Source organism: Mus musculus, chromosome 5, assembly GCF_000001635.26.
Source record: "Mus musculus strain C57BL/6J chromosome 5, GRCm38.p6 C57BL/6J".
NCBI lineage: Eukaryota > Metazoa > Chordata > Mammalia > Rodentia > Muridae > Mus > Mus musculus.
In genome coordinates, this window is record NC_000071.6 from 45,491,779 (window position 1) to 45,513,447 (window position 21,669).

The 21,669-nt window shown below is 45.3% G+C and overlaps 1 protein-coding gene across 1 annotated transcript; it reads left to right on the top strand.

Annotated features, from left to right (window-relative positions):
* Positions 1 to 1,595: 1,595 nt before the first annotated feature.
* Lap3 (leucine aminopeptidase 3) lies at positions 1,596 to 20,913 on the top strand. Its single transcript, NM_024434.6, has 13 exons — positions 1,596 to 1,783; positions 3,388 to 3,503; positions 5,142 to 5,196; positions 5,551 to 5,656; positions 6,656 to 6,815; positions 8,625 to 8,789; positions 11,602 to 11,760; positions 12,945 to 13,069; positions 14,396 to 14,484; positions 15,329 to 15,431; positions 17,660 to 17,739; positions 19,330 to 19,439; positions 20,103 to 20,913. The coding sequence occupies exons 1-13, from the start codon at positions 1,682 to 1,684 to the stop codon at positions 20,290 to 20,292; spliced, it is 1,560 nt and encodes a 519-aa protein (NP_077754.3). The 5' UTR covers positions 1,596 to 1,681; the 3' UTR covers positions 20,293 to 20,913.
* The last annotated feature ends 756 nt before the right edge of the window (positions 20,914 to 21,669 follow it).

Consider the following 21,669-nt stretch of genomic DNA (forward strand, 5'->3'; position numbering starts at 1 on the left):
TTTTAAGATTCTCTTTAAACCAGAGACTTGGTCTTTGTATCTTCTTTTTTATTAGGAGCAGGCTGATGTCTCCACCCCATGCCAAGCCTATGCGCTTCCTGATCCCGATGTCCCTTTAATTATCTTTCTACTTCTCATGCAGTTTATTATCAGGAAATCCCACTGGCAGCTGGCCTGGTCTTTAATTAAATGCTGCAACCTCAACTGGACTTTGATCATACTTTCATTCAAATATTTATGAGCACCTTGTTTGCATAGGCCCTAGATATGGACTAGATGCTAGATTTTGGCATGAATACACAGAAGTGAAAGCCACGTCCTACACACACACACATACACACACACACACACACACACACACACACACACACGAGCAGGATACAGGTGATTAGCAATTTGAGACAGGTTGCTTTGGGAGTAGGAGACATAAAACCCACAGTGGGATGGTCTGGAGGCATTTCTTGTGGAAGAAATGTCCTTAAACAAAATAAAAAAGGCAGAAGGAACTTGATCTTATTACGTTAGTAACCTTTTTATCACCAGGACAAAACTTTCTGAAGCTGTCAAATTAAAAAGAGGAAAGACTTTAGTTCCTAGCTCCAGAGGTTCCCGTGGTCATTCAGTGCACGGGTTTAGGGCCAGCATAGCAATTATGCTGAACACATACGATGGGATGCCTCTTCATCTGTGGTGAATCAGAGACAGGCAGCCGGGTCCTGGGATCACAGCATTTTCCTTGAAACCTCCCAACTTCTTTCTACTAGGTCCCATGTTCTACGTGTTCCACCTCCTCCCTGCAGCACCACGAGCTGCTGACCAAGAGCTGCTGACCAAAGCTTTAAAATATGAGCCTTGTCAGTAGTGAGGGTGGGCTACTAATGGGGACAATCATGGCCCATATCCGGATGTCTACATAAGACACTCTTCAAAACAGTTTTTGTAATCACTGTACTTCTTGCCCTTATTGGATAATGAAGGATGGCAGATATGCTACATTAAAGTATGCCACTTGAGCATCAATATTTTGCACCTAAAAGGCACTTGAATAGAACTAAATGCAAGAAGAGCCATCTTTGGGTCTCCCAAACCCCAAAGCAGAACGTCAAACCACCATGTAAACTACTGCTACCCCAAATACTTTTACCCGAGGTGAGGCGTTAAGGAAGCTAGAAATCTGCCCAAATGAACCTTATTTAGCTAATTATTACATTCTTTTTGTTTTCCTTTATGCTTAGTTACTTTTTCATAACTATTTACTATTCAATATAAGCACTTGGACCTGATCACTTTCAGGATCCTCATTTTCCTGTAAGGGCTTCCATGTATACACAAACTTGTTAAATAAAATTGACATACTTCTGTTAAACTGCCTTAAACCAAATTCTCAGGCTTCCCACGCGAGCACGAGCAAGCCGACACGCCCCTGAGCCCGCAGAAACCACGCCCACGACGCCGGCCCGCAAGAACAGAAGCCCCGCCCCCAAGGGCCTGCCGCCCTTCCCTAAGGCTCAGTAGCGGGTCTCCGCCCAGTTGCCGACGGCCCCGCCCCCAAGGCCCCGCACAGGTCCGGCTTTCCAAGCGCGCGTCCGGCGACCCCGGAGGTCCCGCCTCCAGGCGCGCGCCCTGCCACGCGCCACGTGCTCCTTCTCTGGAGGGCGGCGCCGAGGGCCGAGCCGAGAAGATGTACTTGCTGCCCCTTCCGGCTGCCGCGCGAGTCGCGCTCCGCCGCCTGGGAGTGAGAGGTCTCTGGGATCGGGGTCTGTCCACCGCAGACATGACGAAGGTGAGTGGAGGCGGCTCGCTCTCGGGCGGCCGCGCGAGCCCTGGCGGCGGGCAGCAGGGTGACCCGGCGTATCCAGGCCGCGATGTGTCGGACGGACGCATCAAGTTGCAGAAATGAGCTGAACAGAAAAGTTCCCTGGGTTTGCAGGACACCAGCCTGGGCCCGGCTTGCGACGAGGGCGGCCGATGCTGTTTGCCGAGGGCGCGTCCTTTCTTCCTAACTGGACAGTGCTGGGTTCTGAAGGCTGAGCAGAACCGCTCACTCCACCTAACCAGTGTTTACTGACTCCTCTAACTGAGCTCTGAAAAATTACACGCGCCTAGTTCGCCAATTCTTTTAGTTCTCACAGAGACCCTAGAAAGGACGACGGTAGGATTGTCCCAAAGCCTGCTACGCTTCCAGAGTAGCCAGTCACAGGGCCTGGACCCCTCCCCCCGCTGAAGTGAAGTGGAAGGCCCTGGGGGAGGAAACTGCTGGATTGGGTTTCTGTCCTTTTAGGGGAAAGGGTTTTATTGAGAGAGGTCATCTTGAAATTGGAAGAGGGTCTTCTCCATAGTCTGAGAAATTATGAAGGACCCTCAGATGGGAAAAGTCTGGAAGGGCTCATTGGAGTACTTCCAGGTCATACTTCCAGGACCTGGTGAGGGAGGAATGTTCCAGATGGAGCTTTGAACTCAGGTCGCCTGCAGTTATCACAGATAGCAGAGGAGTTAGGCAGACACCTTTCCAGCCCTGGCCGGTAACATTGGATTGTCCCAGGTTGGTCTCATGGAACCCCAGAATGAACAATCTTGGGAAAGTTAGAACCTAGCACTTACCATTGCTAAGGACGCCTGTTTTCTTCAGTGGAAAGATGGGTCCGGAGTACCTGGGGTGTTTTTTGGAAAGGGCCCTGACCAGAAAGAAGGCATGTGCACTGTCAAAGTTTAACTACGCAGGAGCTCCAGTGTCAGGGACTAGGTTTCCTTATCTGGCAAATGAGAGAAAAGTACTCCTTGAAGTGGCCGTAAGGGAGGCAGTATTTTAAAAGTCGTAAATTGCCTTGTGAAGTCAAATGATGAGCAGTGGTTTTACATCCTTATTTCAGGTGTTTGGGGCGGGGAGCGTGTGACAGAAATGTGGAGCCACACCATTAAGTGCTTGGCAGAAGGCCCTGCTTCTTCTGCCCTCTCTGCAAAGTCACACACTTTCCCTGATTGACAGGGTACTAAACAATGTGGACATCCCTGATCTGAAATTTGAAGCACTCCAAAAACTGAGTGTTCACTCACTTCTGAATGTCTGTAGGAAGTCCTGCAGCTAACCCTTGAGTGGACAGAGTCAAAACACAAGTATTTTAAACGACCGAACCCTGAGACAGTAGATCTGAAACAAGTGATTTTCAGGTTTAGGGTTGGCCCAAGATGTCTCACATAACCCAGTTCCAGTCTTGCCCTGGTAGGGATTTTAGCTGCTGCGGTGGAGGCTGCTGCTCTGCTCTTGGCCTCTGCGGAAAAAGACAGTTTTAATGGGATTGCTTGCCCCTTCTGCATCTGGACAGCCAATGCTTTCTGGGGGATCTACTCTGATTGTATTTATCTTTCTTGATTTTTTTTTTTTTTCAGGGCCTTGTTTTAGGAATTTATGCCAAAGACAAAGATGATGACCTGCCACAATTTACAAGTGCGGGAGAGAGTTTTAATAAGTTGGTGTCTGGAAAGCTGAGGGAAATGTTGAACATGTAAGTGTTACTATAATTGGGGTTCCTTTTTGTTTGTGTGTGTATTTTGCATTGTGAGACAGGGTCTCTGCTGTGTAGCTCTGGCTGTCCTGGAACTATGTAGATCAGGCTGGCCGGCTTCAAACTCATAGACATCCACCTGCCTCATTCCCTGGAGTTCTGGATTTAAATGTATTTGCCATAAAACAGGGCGGGGTTGTAGTTCTTAAAGGCCCCAAGATTTAAAGAGAGTATTCTCCTTGTATCAGGTAAACTTAATGGAACCCTGACCAGCAGGTTCTCTGGAAATGAAAGTATGTTCTTGAAGAAGCTGGGCAGTTGTTTGAGTGTGGGTGGGTCTGCAGTTCTGGGAAGTCATGTGGTTTCTAGCCAGTCACAAACCTATTGTGAAGGATTGACGCGGATCCAGAAAGGAATAGATTTCCTCAGCCCACTCCCAAGGCTCAGGTTCACAACTCCTACTCTCCTGTCTGGCACCAGCCTCTAAATGCACTTTAACTGAGTAATTTAAAAACAGCCTAAGGTCCTGCCCTTTTATTTCATGGCTGGACTTTGAAGGCTTTTCAAATGTTAAAGTAAAGTGTGGGTGGGTCATCTGATTAGCAAGTGTACAGCCTGAAATTCAGTCAATCTGGAGATGGCCTGAGATCTGACCTCTCTCTCCTAGATTAGCAAGGTCCTAGAGGAAGTAGGAAGACTTTAATCTGCTAACCACATTTGGCAGAAATAGAGAGAGCAGCATAAGCCCCTTTAACGACCTGTCACTCAGGTAACAGACTGTATGTTAGAGGGTCCCAGGCATCACCTGATAGCTATAGCAATTCTATCTGATACATTGTAAGTACACTGTAGGACTTGTACCTCCTCTTGCTTGCTAGTTCTTTACTAGTACACAGCCTTCACTAGGACCTAAATCTTTAACCCAGAAGCTAACCTGTTAAGAGTCCAGAGTGCAGAGGCCTCCCTGCAGGGTTACTGTGGGGCCTCAGCCTCTGTGTTCCTGGTCTCTGGCTTCAGTAGAATACCTCTTTTATTTGGAAATTGCTATCTCTCATCTCAGTAAACAGTCTGGGAAACACCTGTGCTGAAGACAGTGCTGTCAAGTCTGTGGCTTTGGTCACCACTCTGGGTTTGTTTGTTTGCTTGTTTGTTTGCTGTTTTATGGTATTTCTTTTAGTAGAAAGGTTCCCACCATTTAGTACAGCCACCATCCAGTGCTCAAGAGGGGTACTTTACCTATCCATAGGATTGCCTTCTCTTTTGAAAAAAAAAAGAAGAAGGAGGTCATGGCCACATTCGGTAGTCTAGGCTGAGCCAGAACTCACTACACTGTCCAGATTGGCCCTAAACTCACGCCATCTCGACCTTCCTCTCAGCTTGCCAAGTTCTGGTATTACAAGCATGAGCCACCACGCCTGGCTTCTCTGTTTTTCAATCAGTGTTCCTGTTCCATCCAGCCTGGATGTTGGCTTGGTACTTTTTGAGGTGAAAGTGCTGCATCTGAGAAGTCTAGCCTGTATCCATTCTGTAAAGCCATCAGTGAATCCCAGAATAGAAGCAGTTACCAAGAGTGTCTGCAGAAGCTTAGGTCCTTCACCAAGAGAGCATGTTTAAAACAACCGTCTCCTCTTCCTTTAGATCTGGACCTCCTCTCAAAGCAGGCAAAACCAGAACCTTCTATGGTCTGCATCAGGTATGAAGTGAAGGGCATGGTGGTCTGGTGAATCCACATTGAGACCTCCCTGTGGGCGCAGTTTGGCTAGCACTTTGGTGCTTCCGTTAAGCAAAAGCACTCCTTATGGTCAGAAAGGAGAATGGCTGTCTCTCTGGCTCGTGTTCCTCAGGGTGGAGGGGAGGCACCACCCCATGCAGAGTAACTTGGAGGATTACCTCACTCTGCCTCTCACATCTGTTGTACTTACCAACACACAGGGCTCCTGTTTGTTAAACCTAGAGTGGCTCTCTGCCAGCTCTGTGTAACTTTCTGGAGGAGCTGTTTTAAACGTTCATAGTGGTTGATGGTTGACTTGGTGTGTTTGTGGGCCAGGACTTCCCCAGCGTGGTGGTGGTCGGCCTTGGCAAGCGATCGGCTGGAGTTGATGACCAGGAAAACTGGCACGAAGGCAAAGAAAACATCAGAGCTGCTGTTGCAGGTTGGCTTGCTTGTTATGTTTAATAGTTGAAGGTTCTCGAGGGCTCGTTCCCTTTTGTCCACTCACTGCCACCAGCCTTACCCTGCCCCCGTGCAACAGCTCAGCAAGTTCAGTGTATAGAGATGTGTCTGACCTTACCTAGACACAGAGGCTAGCTTGTGACATTGTCATTTTTAGTATGTTCTGCTTTCTCTTGGGAGGTTTGCTTCCATTTCTTCTTAGAAATATCTTCTATCAGAAATTGTGATGTGTAGACAGTTTTCCATTTTGTAATGCGACCACAGTGCTGCCCGACTGTAGATAGCATAGAACCCTTAGATTTACAAACTAGAGAAAAGAGGAACAGAGTGTGGGATACTTATTCATTGCTAGCAAAAAGGGCCTGTCCCAGTTGGCTTGATAGGTGGGTTGGGGAAATGAGGCCGATGTCATTGAGCCACTGTGTTGCTTAGCAGCGGGGAGAGCCTTTCCCACAGGACAACTGCCCCAAATGCAGTCGGAGAAGCACTCTGAGGCAGCAGTAATTTGCTTGACTAGTCCTTGGCCTGGGTATTATCATAAATGCTTAGTAAGTTTACTTTCAGAGTTAAGTAGCGATGCCTAACTTTTATTTGAGAGTCTTTGTTGACACAATTTTAATAAATGCTGTTGATGATGGCTTTTGCTCGGTTGCTTGGCTGAAAGCTCAACGCCATCATTCCTTGGTCCCTTTAATCTGGCAGCTCCTGGTGATTGGGAAGCTTTGTCAGGAAACGCTGGCACTTCTGAAATACTCATGGCAGTGTCTGCCTCTCACTGATGGTCTCGCCCCTAGAGAGGTTCTGTGCCTTTGACCTCTGTACTCAGCTCGGCTAGTGAGGCACATACCATCCGCACTTTATAGAAGGAGAAATGAAAGTTTAGAAGCAGACGACGGTTGCCAGTTTGTTCCCCTGGCACACCACCGCGTGCCCCTGCTTTGTGCTGACTCGGTCGGTTTTCTGCTTCTGCTGTCTGAAGCGGGATGCAGGCAGGTCCAAGACCTGGAGCTGCCGTCGGTGGAGGTGGATCCCTGTGGAGATGCGCAAGCTGCTGCAGAAGGAGCTGTGCTTGGTCTCTATGAGTACGATGACCTGAAGCAGAAGAAGAAGGTGGCTGTGTCGGCGAAGCTCCACGGAAGGTGATGGGAGGAAACCAGGGTATGGGTGGCACTCGCAGGCAGGCATTCTGACAGCATGCTTTGGAGAGACGAGCTGCCTGCCTTTCAGGGTCCAGCAGTGCCGAGTGGCTTGTGTGTCTCCTGCTTACTGTCTCAGCTCTCTCTACAGTGTGATAGTTGTCCCCAAGCTCCACTCCTGGCACTTGTCATGTGTGTGAATCCTCTGTGGCTCCTGAGAATTTTCTGTACTTGCTGGTCACTAAGAAGCATTCACAGTGTTGGCTTTTCCCAGAAGGAGGGATGACTTGACAGAATATCCTAATGAGCTTTAATCCAATACTTCCCATTGAACTCACACCTGCTGACATGCTAAACATTAGACCTGTGTGGATGAGAGCATTCCACCTTTACCATGACAGGAGATGCTTTCAGAAGATAACTGACCACCCATGACTGCAGCCCTACTCCAGTCTTGAAGGGACTGGTCTGTGCTGTCAGGGCTAGACAATGAGAGATCTTCAGTTCCAGGAGCTGTGATGCCAGCGGGTTGCTCTTGGCACAGAATGGTGGTTAGTGTCTGTTAAAGAGGGGTTGGGAATGAAGGTTCTCTAGAAAGTCACCCACGTTTCAATCCTGTCTCTATCACTTACGTGGGGGAACCTCAGTTAAGTGACCCGAATCTATAGTCCTTCCTTTTTATTTTAGGTTTATTTATTTTATTTATATGAGTATACTCTAGTTGCCTTCAGGCACATCAGAAGAGGGCATCAGATCCCATTACGGATGGTTGTGAGCCACCACGTGGTTGCTGGGAATTGAACTCAGGACCTCTGGAAGAGCAGTCGGTGCTCTTAACCACTGACCCATCTCTCCAGCCTTTTTTTCTCTTTTTGTGTAGAAGAGTTGTGATCCTGGTGTAGAGTGTTGAGTTTTAAGAGACAGTCTCATTATATAGCCTTCGGTTAGTGTTGAACTCATAGTCTTGCTGCCTTGATCTCTGCAGTGCAGCAAGTACAGGCATGTGCCATCATTCGTGGTTGATCTCATAGTTTGTATGATGATCCAAAGACAAAATGTGCCAGCCAGGTGGGTGGCACGTGGTGACTGCTCTGAGATGCCAGCTATTATTTTGTCTGTCTCCGTGTTGCCCATATTAACTGCTGTCAAAGCGCTAGGATCATGCAGCATGCACCTTTGTGTGTTCTCTTCTAAAGCCAATCCTTGCTGTCTAGTGGGTTGGGATTTAGAGCCTTGATTAGGCACAGTAAGGTAGGAGAGCCTCCAATTTCCCATCTGAATCTTTGCTGCTTGCTGACTTCCCAGTGAGTACTTGGGATGGTCATCTCTGCAGAGGACTGGACCTTGGGTAGGAATCACTGCATAACCTTTGCAGGTAGATTTACAGCTTCAAATACCTATCAGACCACACACATACACACACACACACACACACACAATGGGGGGGGGGGTGTCAGGTCTCGCTTCTTGTTTTTTTTTTTTTTTTTTGACACAAAGTTTCTTTTCGTAGCCCTGGCTACCCTGTAAATTGCTCTATAACCCAGGCTGGTCTCAAGCTCAGAGAGATCCGCCTGCCTCTGCCTCCCAGGTGCAGGGATTAAAGGCACCACAAAGGGGAAATTTGTGAAGTGGACTGCTCAGTCAGATTTATCTTACTTCCTCAGTGGGGTGGGCCTAGGGATGGATCTAGGTCTTTGGCAATCATTTTTTTGTTCGTAGTCTTAATTTTTTTTTTTAAGATAAGTGCCTCAATTAGCAGCAGAAAGGTCAGTGTACTTGAGGTCTTTTGAGAGTAACTCTTTTCTTCCACAGCGGTGATCTCGAGGCCTGGGAGAAAGGGGTCCTCTTTGCTTCTGGACAGAACTTGGCCCGTCATCTGATGGAGTCTCCAGCCAATGAGATGACACCAACCAGATTCGCTGAAATCATTGAAAAAAACCTCAAAAGTGCCAGTAGTAAAACCAAGGTCCATATCAGGTAATTTCTGATTTTGTCATGGACTCATGGGACGTACAGCCAAAAGAATAGTGTCTGCTGTCTTGCCTTTATATCACTTTGATGGTGCAAGCTAAAGTCACTTTGGAAGAAGGAATGTCACTTGAGAAAAATCCCCTGTGGTGTATTTCCTTGATTGACAATTGATGTGGGAGGTCCCAGCTCACTGTGGGCAGTGCCATCTCGGAACCAGTGGTCCCGGGTGCTATGAGAAACCAGGCTGAGCAAGCCATGAGGAGCAAATCAGTAAATAGCACTCCTTCATGGACTCTGCATCAGCTCCTACCTCCAGACTCCTGTTTGATTTCCTGTCCTGACTTTCCTCAGTAATGACTGTTTCCTAAAAGTGTAAGCTGAAATAAACTTCCCCAAGTTACTTTATGGCTGTAGTGTTTTATCTCATCAATAGAAACCCTGACCAACACAAGTCAAGATCCTACAATTGACCTCTGTGCTCAGGGGAGTGAATCGAGCCCACCAGCAGCTAGACACAAAGTCAGACAGAGTTACATTTGAGGCTTGTTTTCCTCACCTTCAAGAAAGTTTCATGATTTCATACTGTGTTGTGGGATTTTTTTAAAATCCATTTTATGGATTAAAATGGAGACATAACTTTCATGTTTATTTCTCTTGAATAAAAAATTGGGAATTGAATTCCTAGGTGAAAGGATAACTGGTTAACTTTTTTTTAAAAAATTGTTTTTATTTTATATGTGTGGGTATTTAGCCTGCATGTATGTCTATGTAGTGTGTGAGTGCTTCGAAGCCAAGAAGACCAGAAGAAGGTATTGGATCCCAGAAACTGGATGTAAAACAGTTATGGGGCACTATATGGACGCTAGGCATTGAACTTAAGCCCTTTGGAAGAGCAGGCAGTACTCTTACACTGAGTCATCTCTCCAGCTCCTTGTTAGCAACTACAAAGCTTTCATGTCTTTATGTGTTGTCCTGTCTACGTTTCTGCTTACGATGCAGGTGAAGAGTGCGGTATACTGACTGAGTGGGCACAGGGTGAGAACCCACCTGCCTCATGACCTTGGCTACAACACATGGGTGCCTTGCCAGGCCTTCCAAGTGCTTGTCAACGGTACTCACTGTCAGTTCCTCTAGTTTCCATTTCCCTTTCAAAAGCTGTCTTCAGCCCATTACACACCCACTGAGCTTGGGAGTTCTGATTAACATAAATGAACAGACTCTTCTTTTCCTTTACTTTCAGGGTTGTTTCTCAAGGGATCTTTTCATGTAAGGGGGATTTTTCAGCACCTAGTTGTGATAAGAGTTCTCTTTGTTTCTCTTTGTTCTTTTAGGACAGTCCCTATTTAGACACTTTCTATGTGTTGAGGCTGTCAGCGTGTAGGCTCCAGGCATGTGTCCTGTCTCAGAGAGTGCCCTGCTCTGTCAGCCTGTAGTGGCAATGCTGCCAGGTCAGGGATGGCATGAGGTTCGTAGGCAGGAGTGCTCAGTGATGGATCTTGCTGCAAAGGGCAGAACAGGCAGGAAAATGGCTCTGGGAGGCTGCTGCAGAAGCAGGAGCGGGGCTGTGAGGATAAAATGGATACCAGCGGAGTCCTGAGGTCACTTTAAATGGTAACAGACCAAGGGCTTCTGGCAAGGTGTGCTGCAGAGTCTTGGGAAAGCACAAGGCTATGGGTGAGCAGAGGAAAAAAGAGTTTAGAGAGGGCAGCACGATGCCCAGGCGGCCTGTGACTCACGCTGCTACCGAGCTGCACCACACCCCACTCAGGGTAGGTAGAGCTGCTTCAAAGAAATACAGCTCTTCCAGAAGGGCAAGGCAAGCAGTAAGATACCAAGTACTAAGCTTGGATTCAGACATGTGTACACGTTATAAGCTTGTCTTTTTTATGTGATTTATGTTTCTTGTTTCCCTTTGCAATAAGGGGACAATTTTAGTGTAATGGTCCTGACTAAATGGGCAGGCAAGTACAGGAGTAGTCCTTGGATCTGGCTACTGCTGGTCTTCTCTGTTAGTACAGACTTTGTTATTGTGGCTAGCAGTCAATACAGAACACTTCATCCTTACCCCAGAAAGAACAGCAATATGGTGTCTGTGTTCTAGTTTGCACTACGGTGGGGGTTCATGTTACCTGCACTGAGTCTGCGTTTATTATGAGAACTAAATAGTTTTTCCGTTCAGAGACATCTCAAATTGCACTTGGAACTAGGAGAAATGCTGTGCTAATGTTGAAAAGACAAGCAGAGAAACCGGATATTTTATTCCTGTTGATGAAGGATAGCCTTGTTGTTTTTGTTAGTTTTGTATGTATGCCATTATTAGTAATACAAAAGGAAGCTGAATGCCTTGACTTTAAATTCCCTTCTGTGGACTAAGAGCCTTGCTAATTTCATTTTCAAATTAAAACCAGAAATACTTGAGTATTGAACACGTTATTACCTGAGCTTCCTTAGTTACCAAGTATAAGTTCTCTGAGTAGTTGTCTCATCCTTGGTAGAGGAGTGCCTGATGTCAGTTTACTGTTGACGTATCCCCAGAGTCAGAGTCAAGTCTTTCCCCTGCGAGTAGACTGAAGCAAATGCTAGGCTATGGTCACTGCTGCCTTCAGCCTGTGTTTGTAGCCTGATGCTGGGATGGAGCTCATGGTCTTGTGCATACTAAGGACGAGCCCTACCACTGAGTGCACTGGGTCTGTTCAGCATTTGAATAACTTGCACGTTGTACATTTTTTAGCATACTGTTGAAACTTTTCTAAGTTGTTTTGGAATAAATATAACAGTTCTCTCTTTTTTTTTTTTTTTTCCTCTTTTTGCCCTGTAGACCCAAGTCCTGGATAGAGGAACAAGAAATGGGTTCGTTCCTAAGTGTAGCCAAGGGGTCTGAAGAACCACCAGTCTTCTTGGAAATCCACTACATGGGCAGCCCCAATGCAACCGAGGCACCCCTGGTGTTTGTGGGGAAGGGCATTACCTTTGACAGGTAGGTCTCCGGGGTGACTGGGCTCTGTTCTGGTGAACGCCGTGTGGGTGTAGTGTGATGCATAAGCACGGGTTTGATCGCGTCTTACACGTTATAGAAAATGTACTGTGCTGTCAGTTTTGAAATGCAGGGCTTACCTATGCCTAAGACAATTGGGAGTTTTAATAACCATGCTCCTGATCTTAGCCCTGTGACCAGCAGGCGAGGGAACCACAATTCAGAAGTTCTTTGTTCAGTCACATTCCAAGGAGAGTCAGTGGGTTAGGAGATGGCAGCTCAGTTGGTAAAGTGATTGTCGTGCCCGCACACATGCAAGCAGGCACTTCTTACATAGATACCTTCCCTATGCCTTTTCTCTCTCAGTAGCTATCTGCCACCAGCTGGTGTCAGAAGAACTCTTACCTTTTCTGTCTTGTGTGCTTGATAAGAGTGTTCCAGTGTTCCATGAGCTTGTCAGATCTCATGACCTTTAGGTTTCACGAGTTAGTTAATTCAAAGATTTATTTATTTATTTATTTATTTATTTATTTATTGCTGAAGAGATAGTCCTTGTGGGTATTGGTGTTAATGATCAAAAGCAGTAATGGATCATAGGTGGCTTGATAGTACATGATGGTGTTTGTAATGGCACCTGGTCAGGCTTCATTCAAACAGAAATAAGAGGACCTACCTCACTTCTCCATATTTCTGTAATCATTTTCTATCTGTATAAAGGCTATAGAGTTGAAGTAATTCAGATTGCAAGTTTAGAAACATGACCTTCTTTGGCAGGTATGTGGTGCCTTTGTGTGTGGTAGTGAACTCTGGGTTCGTATGGGATTTGGGTTTGTTCTGTTTTGAGACAGTCTTGCTGTGTCACCAAATCTAGCCTCCAAGTTGAAATCGTGCCTCAGCCTCCTGAATTCTGGGATTGCAGGCACACACCGCCACATGGATGGTGTTGTGTTTTACATTTTCATGTATTTATTATGTGGGGTATGTATGCATATGGAGACCCAAGTGCCATAGCAGATCAGGGGAATCACTTCTCTCCTTCTGCCATGTGGATTGAGAGACTCAAACACAGGTTATCACACTTGGCAGCAGGCACCTTTGTCCCTATCCGTCTCTGTTTTTAAGAAAGCAATTTGAACTTTTAACATTGCGATTATTAATGTTGCACATGGTTTTCCTTTGTCTTACAGTGGAGGTATCTCCATCAAGGCTTCTGCAAACATGGACCTCATGAGGGCTGATATGGGAGGAGCAGCAACAATATGCTCGGCCATTGTGTCTGCGGCAAAGCTCAACTTGCCCATTAACATCATTGGTAAGGAGGGAAGGGTTGCCTCTCGTAGTGCTTCCGAATCTAGCCGTAAGGTAGAACCGAAACATCCAACAGTTTCTTACCTTCTGAGAAGAAACTTTGAAGTAGCTTCTCATCAGGCAGCAGCTGATTGGCTGAAAGAGGCGTTTTCTGTCTTGGGGTGACGGAGTTAACTGTGTTGTGCAGCCAGCAGGCTGTAACTTGTGCTGACTTGTCTTACTTAGGCAAAAGTGGTTAGTGTCAGGAGCACGGATGTCACGCCGTTACCTCCCTCCAGCAAGAAAGCCTGCCTGTGTGGAGTGGAGGGTGTCGTCTTGGCCTCATTTACTGATGCCTCATAGGACTCTGCTCCCCTCAATGCCTGCTACAAATAAGCAGTTAGTACAAGAGGTCTCCTGGCATCACAGATGCGAACTTCCAGAAGCAGTGCTGAGAGTTTATAGCATTGCTAATACCGAGACTCAGAGGAAGGAGGAGCTGGGCCTCATGCGCTGTGTGGGGAACCGGTTGGTACTCTAAATCTGTCCGACCTGAATCTCCCTTCCTGAGCCATTCCAGCATCATACGTGGTCTTTTTGTTCTGTGATCAGTCCTTTTTAAAAAACAAAAACAAAAACTTACTAGAAATCAATATGCTGACATTCCAACATGTTTTTACCTCTGAGTACTTTTAACATGTCTAAGGAAATTACATTCTATGTAATGATAATACAATTACATTTCAAAAGAGATTATCTAAGAAAGTCCATTTTGTATATACTTGGTATTTTTTAAGAACTGTTTTTTAAATTATATATGTTAGTGTGTGGTTCTGGGTACATGTGAGTGCAGGTTCCCATGGAGACCAGAGAGGGCGTTGGAGCCATTGGAGCTGGTGTCACAGGCTGGGTGCTGGGAACCAAATTCAGGTCCTCTAAAAGCAATGCACACTCTTAGCCCTGAGCCATATCTCTAGCCCCCATATTTAGTTTTGAAATCTAGATGGCCAGCAGAGATAGCACTTTGCATCTGTCTGTTACATTCTTGCCACGAGTGTCATTCCTTCCCTTTCCTTCACGACACGGGGAGTGTGAGAGGTCTAGGCTGTTCTGCGGCTCTGTAACCTGCGGTTACTCCTTCTGGATTAGGATCAGTTAGGCAATGCTACATGTGCTCTGCCTGACACAGCCACAGCTGTGCAACCGGTGATACCACGTTTTGTCGCTTGTGAAAGAGACGACTGTATCTGTGTCTGTGTGCTTTCCATGGCTCACCGGCAGCCTCCTGTCCCGAAGGGTGGCGTTTTTGGATCCAGCGTGTTTCATGTTCGTTACTATATCTTTCCAATAGGTTTGGCCCCTCTTTGTGAAAATATGCCTAGCGGCAAGGCCAACAAGCCAGGGGATGTCGTCAGAGCCAGGAATGGGAAGACCATCCAGGTTTGTGAAGGGACAACACAACAGCCCCATGTGGCATTTCTCAGAACCCCATCATGGCCACACAACTGCAGTGTAACATGGGTATAGGACCCTGGCTCCTCTTTGGGGCAGGGTGATGGTTTTAGTACAGTTAGTTTCTGATGGAGATTTTTAAGAGTATTTTTTCCTTCCCTGTTGTATCTCCCACTAACTTTGCTATAGGTTCTAATCCCAGATGTGCACCTGGCCTGTAGAGTGTGCCACACCAGGAGAGCATAGGCTCTTAGAGGTGCTTGTGCCATGATGAACTTCTTTCTCTTTGTTAGATGTTCAATTAGAAAACACTGCCCTGCGCTTGGGCTCTGTGCTCTGGCATGTGTGGAGCACAAGAACACATGTGCACACTGCTCAGGACCGTGCATCTTTTGCTGAGGGAAGGGAATGGGATTAGAAAAGGTTACCAAAATTTTAAGAGTTTTTGAGCTTGGGGTTCCGATTGCCATATAATTTTTACTTCCTTGGTTTTGTTTGGTAAGAGAGGGAAGTTGGGGATGCAGGCATGCTGCCCCCTCAGCCCTGTTGCTCTTTCAATATCTCTTCCCAGTTTTCCTTCTTGTTAACGACTGCCATTCTAGTGGACCAGACACTTCCCTACTTATTTTCAGTGTGTGTGTGTCAGCAGTCAGGACAGGGACTTACAAAGCCACCTTCCAGGTTAGAAACGTTACTGCTGTAGCTAAAATAAGTGTCCTTTAACTTCCTCACAACAGGCTGACCTTTCCCACGTTGCCATCAAATGCTGTTGTGTCTGGGTCTTGCATTGATTACTCAGGTTGTGTGAGCCCTTCTGTTTTTATCTGTGCAGGTTGATAACACTGACGCCGAGGGGAGGCTCATCCTGGCCGATGCACTCTGTTATGCACACACCTTTAATCCCAAGGTCATCATCAATGCTGCCACCTTAACAGGTCAGACCCAGACTCCCTGTCTCGGAAACCTTACTTGTTTGTTGGTGCAGTGCACACATTGTACTCTGGGCGTTATTTTGCTGAAATTTGGTTTCATTTACTCACATCCAAAGGAACTGCCTCTGCAGTTATAAAAATGTTCTCAATATTAGTTCTGTTGTTTTAAAGCATTCCACAGTCACTTAAGAATGCACAGTGCGTATGTGGAAGTCAGAGGATAACTTGAGTGACTTGATGTCCCTCCAGCACGTGGGTGTTGGGGATCAGAGTTAGGTTGTGAGGCGTGGTGTCAAGCACTAAGCTATCTTTCTGGTTCTTCAGTGGTAACTTTTTAACAGATGGGTCAAATCAACTCATCCTGATTCAAAGAACAAGAGAGGTGTTTTTTGTTATGGCTCCCATCTAATACAAATCTGAAAAGATCAATACATTTCAAAATCAGTGACATTTGTAATATACTAATCATATCATATCTGATATCCAGTCAATTTTCTACACTTATAGTTCATACTGTAAAGACATAAAGACATTTTGGGGATAGCAAGATCTTTGTTTAATGGACACACACAGTGTGATCGGGCATGCAAGGAAAGCCCTTGCTTTGGGCCAGCTTGGGTGTATCCCCTGCTCACTAGCTGGGCAGCCACAGGGAGTTTCTTGGCCTCCAGTGTCAGAACCTGAGGCTGGCTCTGCTTGCTTCACAGATATTAAGGGTTGGGAAGAACTTCATGGAGCTTGTTGAATGCCAGTGTTCCCTGCAAGGCCTTGACTTGGCTCTGTAGAGACTGCAGAGCTTCCTGAGGGGTGAGATGGATGGAGACTTGTTGCACAATTCCCAACCTCACAATCTTTCATCCAAAATCTCACCCGAGGAATTCATCTGTACTTCTTTAAGATAAAATTCAGATCATTCGTGTCTTTTGGTTTTGATCTTTCCTGAGTCAAGGAAGCCTTTGCTGGAGCAGAAGTGATTTCCTGTTTCTCTTGTGGGTGTAATAACAGTGCACAGTGGTTTACCAAGAATTCCTTTTTATTTCTATATTTTTGGAAGTCTGCTCTTTTTAACTAATTTTTAAAGCTGCCATACAAAGATACAGTTTCATTTGGGCAGTTTCACAAATGTTTTGAATTGGGCATTATATTATTTCTGTGTCATTTGGTCTCCCTATTCATTTCCTAAAAACTTAAAACTTGGAGAGGCTTCTATGGCAAGGCTGGGGCAGTGATGGATAGGTGGCCTAGAGCCAGTGAGATAACACTGACCCATTGTACTGACCCTTGTCAGTAAGCGTGCTTCTATATTGCAACTGGAACTGTGACAACAGCTGTAGAGTTTTAGAAAACACAGTAAGTTAAAATGTGTACTATGAAATCCTCTTAAATCAAGATACGACATTAAGCTGGGCAGTGGTGGCGCACACCTTTAATCCCAGCACTTGGGAGGCAGAGGCAGGTGGATTTCTAAGTTCGAAGCCAGCCTGGTCTACAGAGTGAGTTCCAGGACAGCCAGGGCTATACAGAGAAACCCTGTCTCGAGAAACCAAAAAAAAAAAAAAAAAAAAAAAAAAAAAAAGAAAGAAAAAAAGAAAAAAAAATGGCATTAAATATTTAAGCTTATCATTTTCTATTCTTTTAAGTGAAAATATCACATATTGTTTGTAGCTAGTTTTTAATCCTTTTGTGAGAACTTTAAAAACTCATGGAAATATTTATTAGTTTAGTAGAAAACTTTTGAGGAAAAATGAATATTATACCAAAACCTACCAACTTGGAAAATAAGGCATTAAATTGATTGGCTAAAATGTGACACACATATCCCACATAGATGGTAGACCTCAAATGATTACTACTTGCTAAAGTATCCGATATATAATTGATAGCAAATGACGGCAGTCAGCATGCATTAACTCCTGCTGAGTGCCAGGTCTGTGCTGGGACCTGAACATAGAGGACATATTCTTAACTGTTTAGAATTCTAGAAATAACTATCGAAAATAAATGATAATTACCTTGGAATGGGCTTGTTGATAATGGATATCATTCTCTTTTCTGCATTTTCCACAATAAAGGGGAATTCTAGCTGTGAGAGACATAATAGCTACAGCAGTGACTACTTCTCAAGCTTATATATGTCAGATAACGAAGGACCATTACAGAACTTTGAGACCACAGTTGTGGTCTGAACAGCAGGAGAGACTAGCACTGACCTCAGGATCTGTGTCTTACAGGTGCCATGGATGTAGCCCTGGGGTCAGGTGCCACTGGAGTCTTTACCAATTCGTCCTGGCTGTGGAACAAACTATTTGAGGTAGGCCTAAAACATACACCTACAAGTTACAGTGATGATAATTTTGGTGGCCCTTGAATAATATGCTTATACAAATGTTAAAGTGATTTCTTCCTGTTGAGTGGCCTTTGAGTTGAAAATAGGTCATTGCAATAAACTTCATTCAGTGGCTTTGGAGTTTCTAAAGATATTTCTAAATTATGGGTGTGACACCACTTCCCTGTCCTTATAGATGCAGAATGGTGTTAGAATTTCATGGCCAAGACTGAAGCTCTGAGGTGCAAAGGGCATGAGGCCAGCTCTGTGGAAGCATGCCCCTCTACTGAATGCGTGTGGATTGAGCAGTGTAGACAGTCAGTGGGTCCGGGAGGAGGAGTCGGAGTCTATTCTCTGCTCTGCTCTGCGCCTTCCCAGTCATCTTCCATCCTTGCCCCTCTCCCATTACACATTACCCTGCATTCACTGCTATTGGCTTTACCTGTCAATACCACGTTTAGCCTAACCTAGCCTGTTTGTAGCCAGCAGGTGACAGTGATTTCTTGGTGACCCTAGTCCTTGCCTTCTGTCATCCTCTCTTCTGACTGACTTATGTGGCTGTCCTGCTTCAGCTCGTTTGCTAGCTCTGTGCCTTGTCCTCTTCGGACAGTGTTTAGTCCTTGGCCTGATTCGTGCTCAGAGTCCTCATGATAGGCTTGTCTGTTCCATGCCTGTTAACAGCCGTGTCTCCAGTGCTCCGTGTGGCTGCTTGGCAGCTCCATCTGGTGGCTCATGTTTCCTTTCACAAGCTGTTAAGGCAGCTTACCATGGGAATAGACACGTCATCCATGAATACATCCATGAGATTTCTTTAATGTCCTAGATTTATTTCTCACTTGACAGTGCTTCTCCCACGTCTCTGTCTATTTTGTGAAGCTCACTTTCAGCCTCTATAGTAGCCAAGCTGTTTCCTTGGAGGCTGAGCCAGGAACCTCTCCTGGTCTTCCATATTACCCAGCATCCCTCTATTATCATGGTACACACAATATTTGGGTTTTTTGAGTTATTTACTTTTCTAGCTAAAATGATGTGTTTACAGGCGTAATTAGTCTGCTTTTCCCAGCGGTAGCTAATGCCTCTGACATACTTATTTCCTAAAACAGGTGCTTTTTGGACCTTTTGCTCTAAAGCTTTATTTTTTTATTCTTGTGAAAATGAGTATACCAGCCTTGCTTATCTGGTTTGAGCCTAAACCTTTGATGGCATAGATGTTAACACTGCAGCTCAGTGTCAGCAAGTGAGTGGGGGGTTAAGCAGTGCACAAATGGTGCCATCTTTCTCAGGACTTGGTGTTCAGTGATGGAGGTCTAGCATGCATGTCTCTTGCAGACCAAGGTGACCACACCCTTCCTAGTCTCCCACCCTAGTTAAACTCTCAGAGCCTAAAGGTTCCAACTAAGAATTTACTCAATGTCCTATTTCCTAATTCTGTGATAAATCTTTTGTGACCTAAAGCAATCTCAGACATCTCTCCCACCCTTGCTTTGTAGCAGCAGGCTAGAACGGCTCTTCCTTCATGCATCAGACTGTAGAGTTTCTCAGAAAGTACTCTCACACTGTCACACTTCCCTTCAGGCCAGCGTAGAAACTGGGGACCGAGTCTGGAGGATGCCCCTCTTTGAGCATTATACAAGACAAGTCATAGATTGCCAGCTTGCTGATGTCAACAATCTTGGAAAATACAGGTATGTGAAATGATCTAAATTTCTCTTTCCAATCATTCTTGGTTCCCAAACTACCCTTTAGTGTCTTCCTCCTTACAGAAGATTTTAAAACTAACTTCCCTTCAATGTTGTACTTCTAAGCTTACTGGTATTAAATTTTTCTCTCATGGGTTCTCTTAATGTTAGAAAATTTCAAATCTAAAGCTTATTTTAAGAAAGTAAGGAAAAGTGATGGGAACTATAGGAATCCATTACACCGAAAAAGAAGCCTAGAGTTTGTCATTCATCCTACAAAGCCGTATCTAAAAACACAGGTTCTGGACGTGATTTCTGCTTAATTTCTTAATAGATTACATGAGATTAACTTCTCCCTGTTCGTAGTAGATAGAATCTAGCTAGTACAAATGTAATATTAATTTTAGAAGTCATTTACCGTGTGTGGAGTGATGGATATGCCATGGTCCTGTGGCATGTGTGTAGACTGTAGAGGGCAGCTTTGTGGACTGGGTGTTCTCCTTCTGCATGTATGTGAATATGTGTGTTCCAGAGACAGCTCAGGCTGTGAGGCTTGTAAAAGAAGCATACAGTCCCCGCTGTCCCACTGGCTCGGAATGTAGCTTCTTAATGACATGTTAGTGCACCCCGACATAAGGAAAAGTGACCCTGTTTTGCCTTTCTCTTCAGATCTGCAGGTGCGTGTACAGCTGCCGCATTCCTGCGAGAGTTTGTGACACATACGAAGTGGGCACACTTAGACATAGCAGGAGTGATGACCAACAAAGATGAGATTCCCTACCTGCGGAAGGGGATGAGTGGGCGGCCCACGAGGACTCTGATTGAGTTCTTACTTCGATTCAGTAAAGACAGTTCTTAGTTCACTCACAGATTACTCCATCTGTCTTGAATTGGATATTTGACCTTCAAAATATTTTTGAATGAATGAAAATCTTTTAAAGACTAAAATGAATGTTGTTCTTTTTTTTAATCTTAATTTTTGGAATACTTTAATATGCTTGAATCATGGAAATCTAAATGATATATGACTTAATATAGGCCCTTTAAACTATTAAAACATCTTGTAATAATATGCATTTTCAAGCCATATTTACTATTTTTACAAGATAGGGGAAATCTTAAGTCCATAAAAATGGACAAAGGCCAGGCATGGGGTGCAGAACTTTGATCCCAGCATTTGGGAGGCAGAGGCAGCTCGATTTCTGAGTTTGAGACCATCGTGGTCTACAGAGTGAATTCCAGGATAGCCATGGCTATACAGAGAAACCCTGTCTTGGAAAAGCAAAACAAAACAAAAACAAAAAAAACAACGCATACCACCACCACCAAAATGTAGAAAGGAAAATATAATGAATGACTTTGTTATATTTTCCAAGTTTTGATTCTTAAGGTAGATTATTTAAGTGTTCCTATAACTTTCAAAATCTGATCCAATGCAGTAAATAAAATATTTCCTTCTGTTAGTTGTTTGTTCACTGTGATTCAGTTCTGTGAAGGGTCATCCTTTAAGAAACGTCTGAGCTAGAATCAGCCATATCTGGTTCTTGGTCACTGACAGAGGAGCACACCAGGTCTTCACTGGGGTGTATGCAAATGCTCTATGGGGGTGTCCCTCATGTGAGAATGTTCCAAAAGGGTGTCCCGCGCATAGAGATGATTGTCAGCAAGCCCCATAGTGCCGCGCCTCATTATTGCTGCCTGCTGCCTCAGGTGCTGCATCCCTGGGGTTGGATTTGAGGACACACGATGGCATGTGATCTCTCACAAGCTCCTTTTCCTAACCTGTAGTTTCTTTTCTTCACTTCTGCTAGAATCCTCGATTCAGCAGTTAACCTGGGAGAGCTGGGTGTGTTCCCACTTTGTTCACGTAAGGCCTCAGTGTTGGCCTCATTAGTCACAAGCGTCACACCTTGTCCCTTGGCAGCATAGCCAGAGGCAGACTCTTGTGAGGAGAGAGAACTGACTGTTCCCACTGCAAAGTGTTACCTTTTAAGTCATTAAGACCTCTCTCTGAGCTGGGGGTACAGGGGGGAGGGGGCTAGGAACTCTGTTCTCGAAGGCCCTTGTAGCAGGCGTTCCTTTGGGGTGGTTAGAGCCCATGGCAGCACCTCTCGCTTCTTTTTGAGTAGATGCTTCTTTTTTGTAGGCTTGCACTTCAGCTTTAATTCATCTAGCTTAGCTCTCAGTCTCGTAGTTTCATTTTGCAAGCTGCTGGTGTCTTTCATTTGCATTTCCG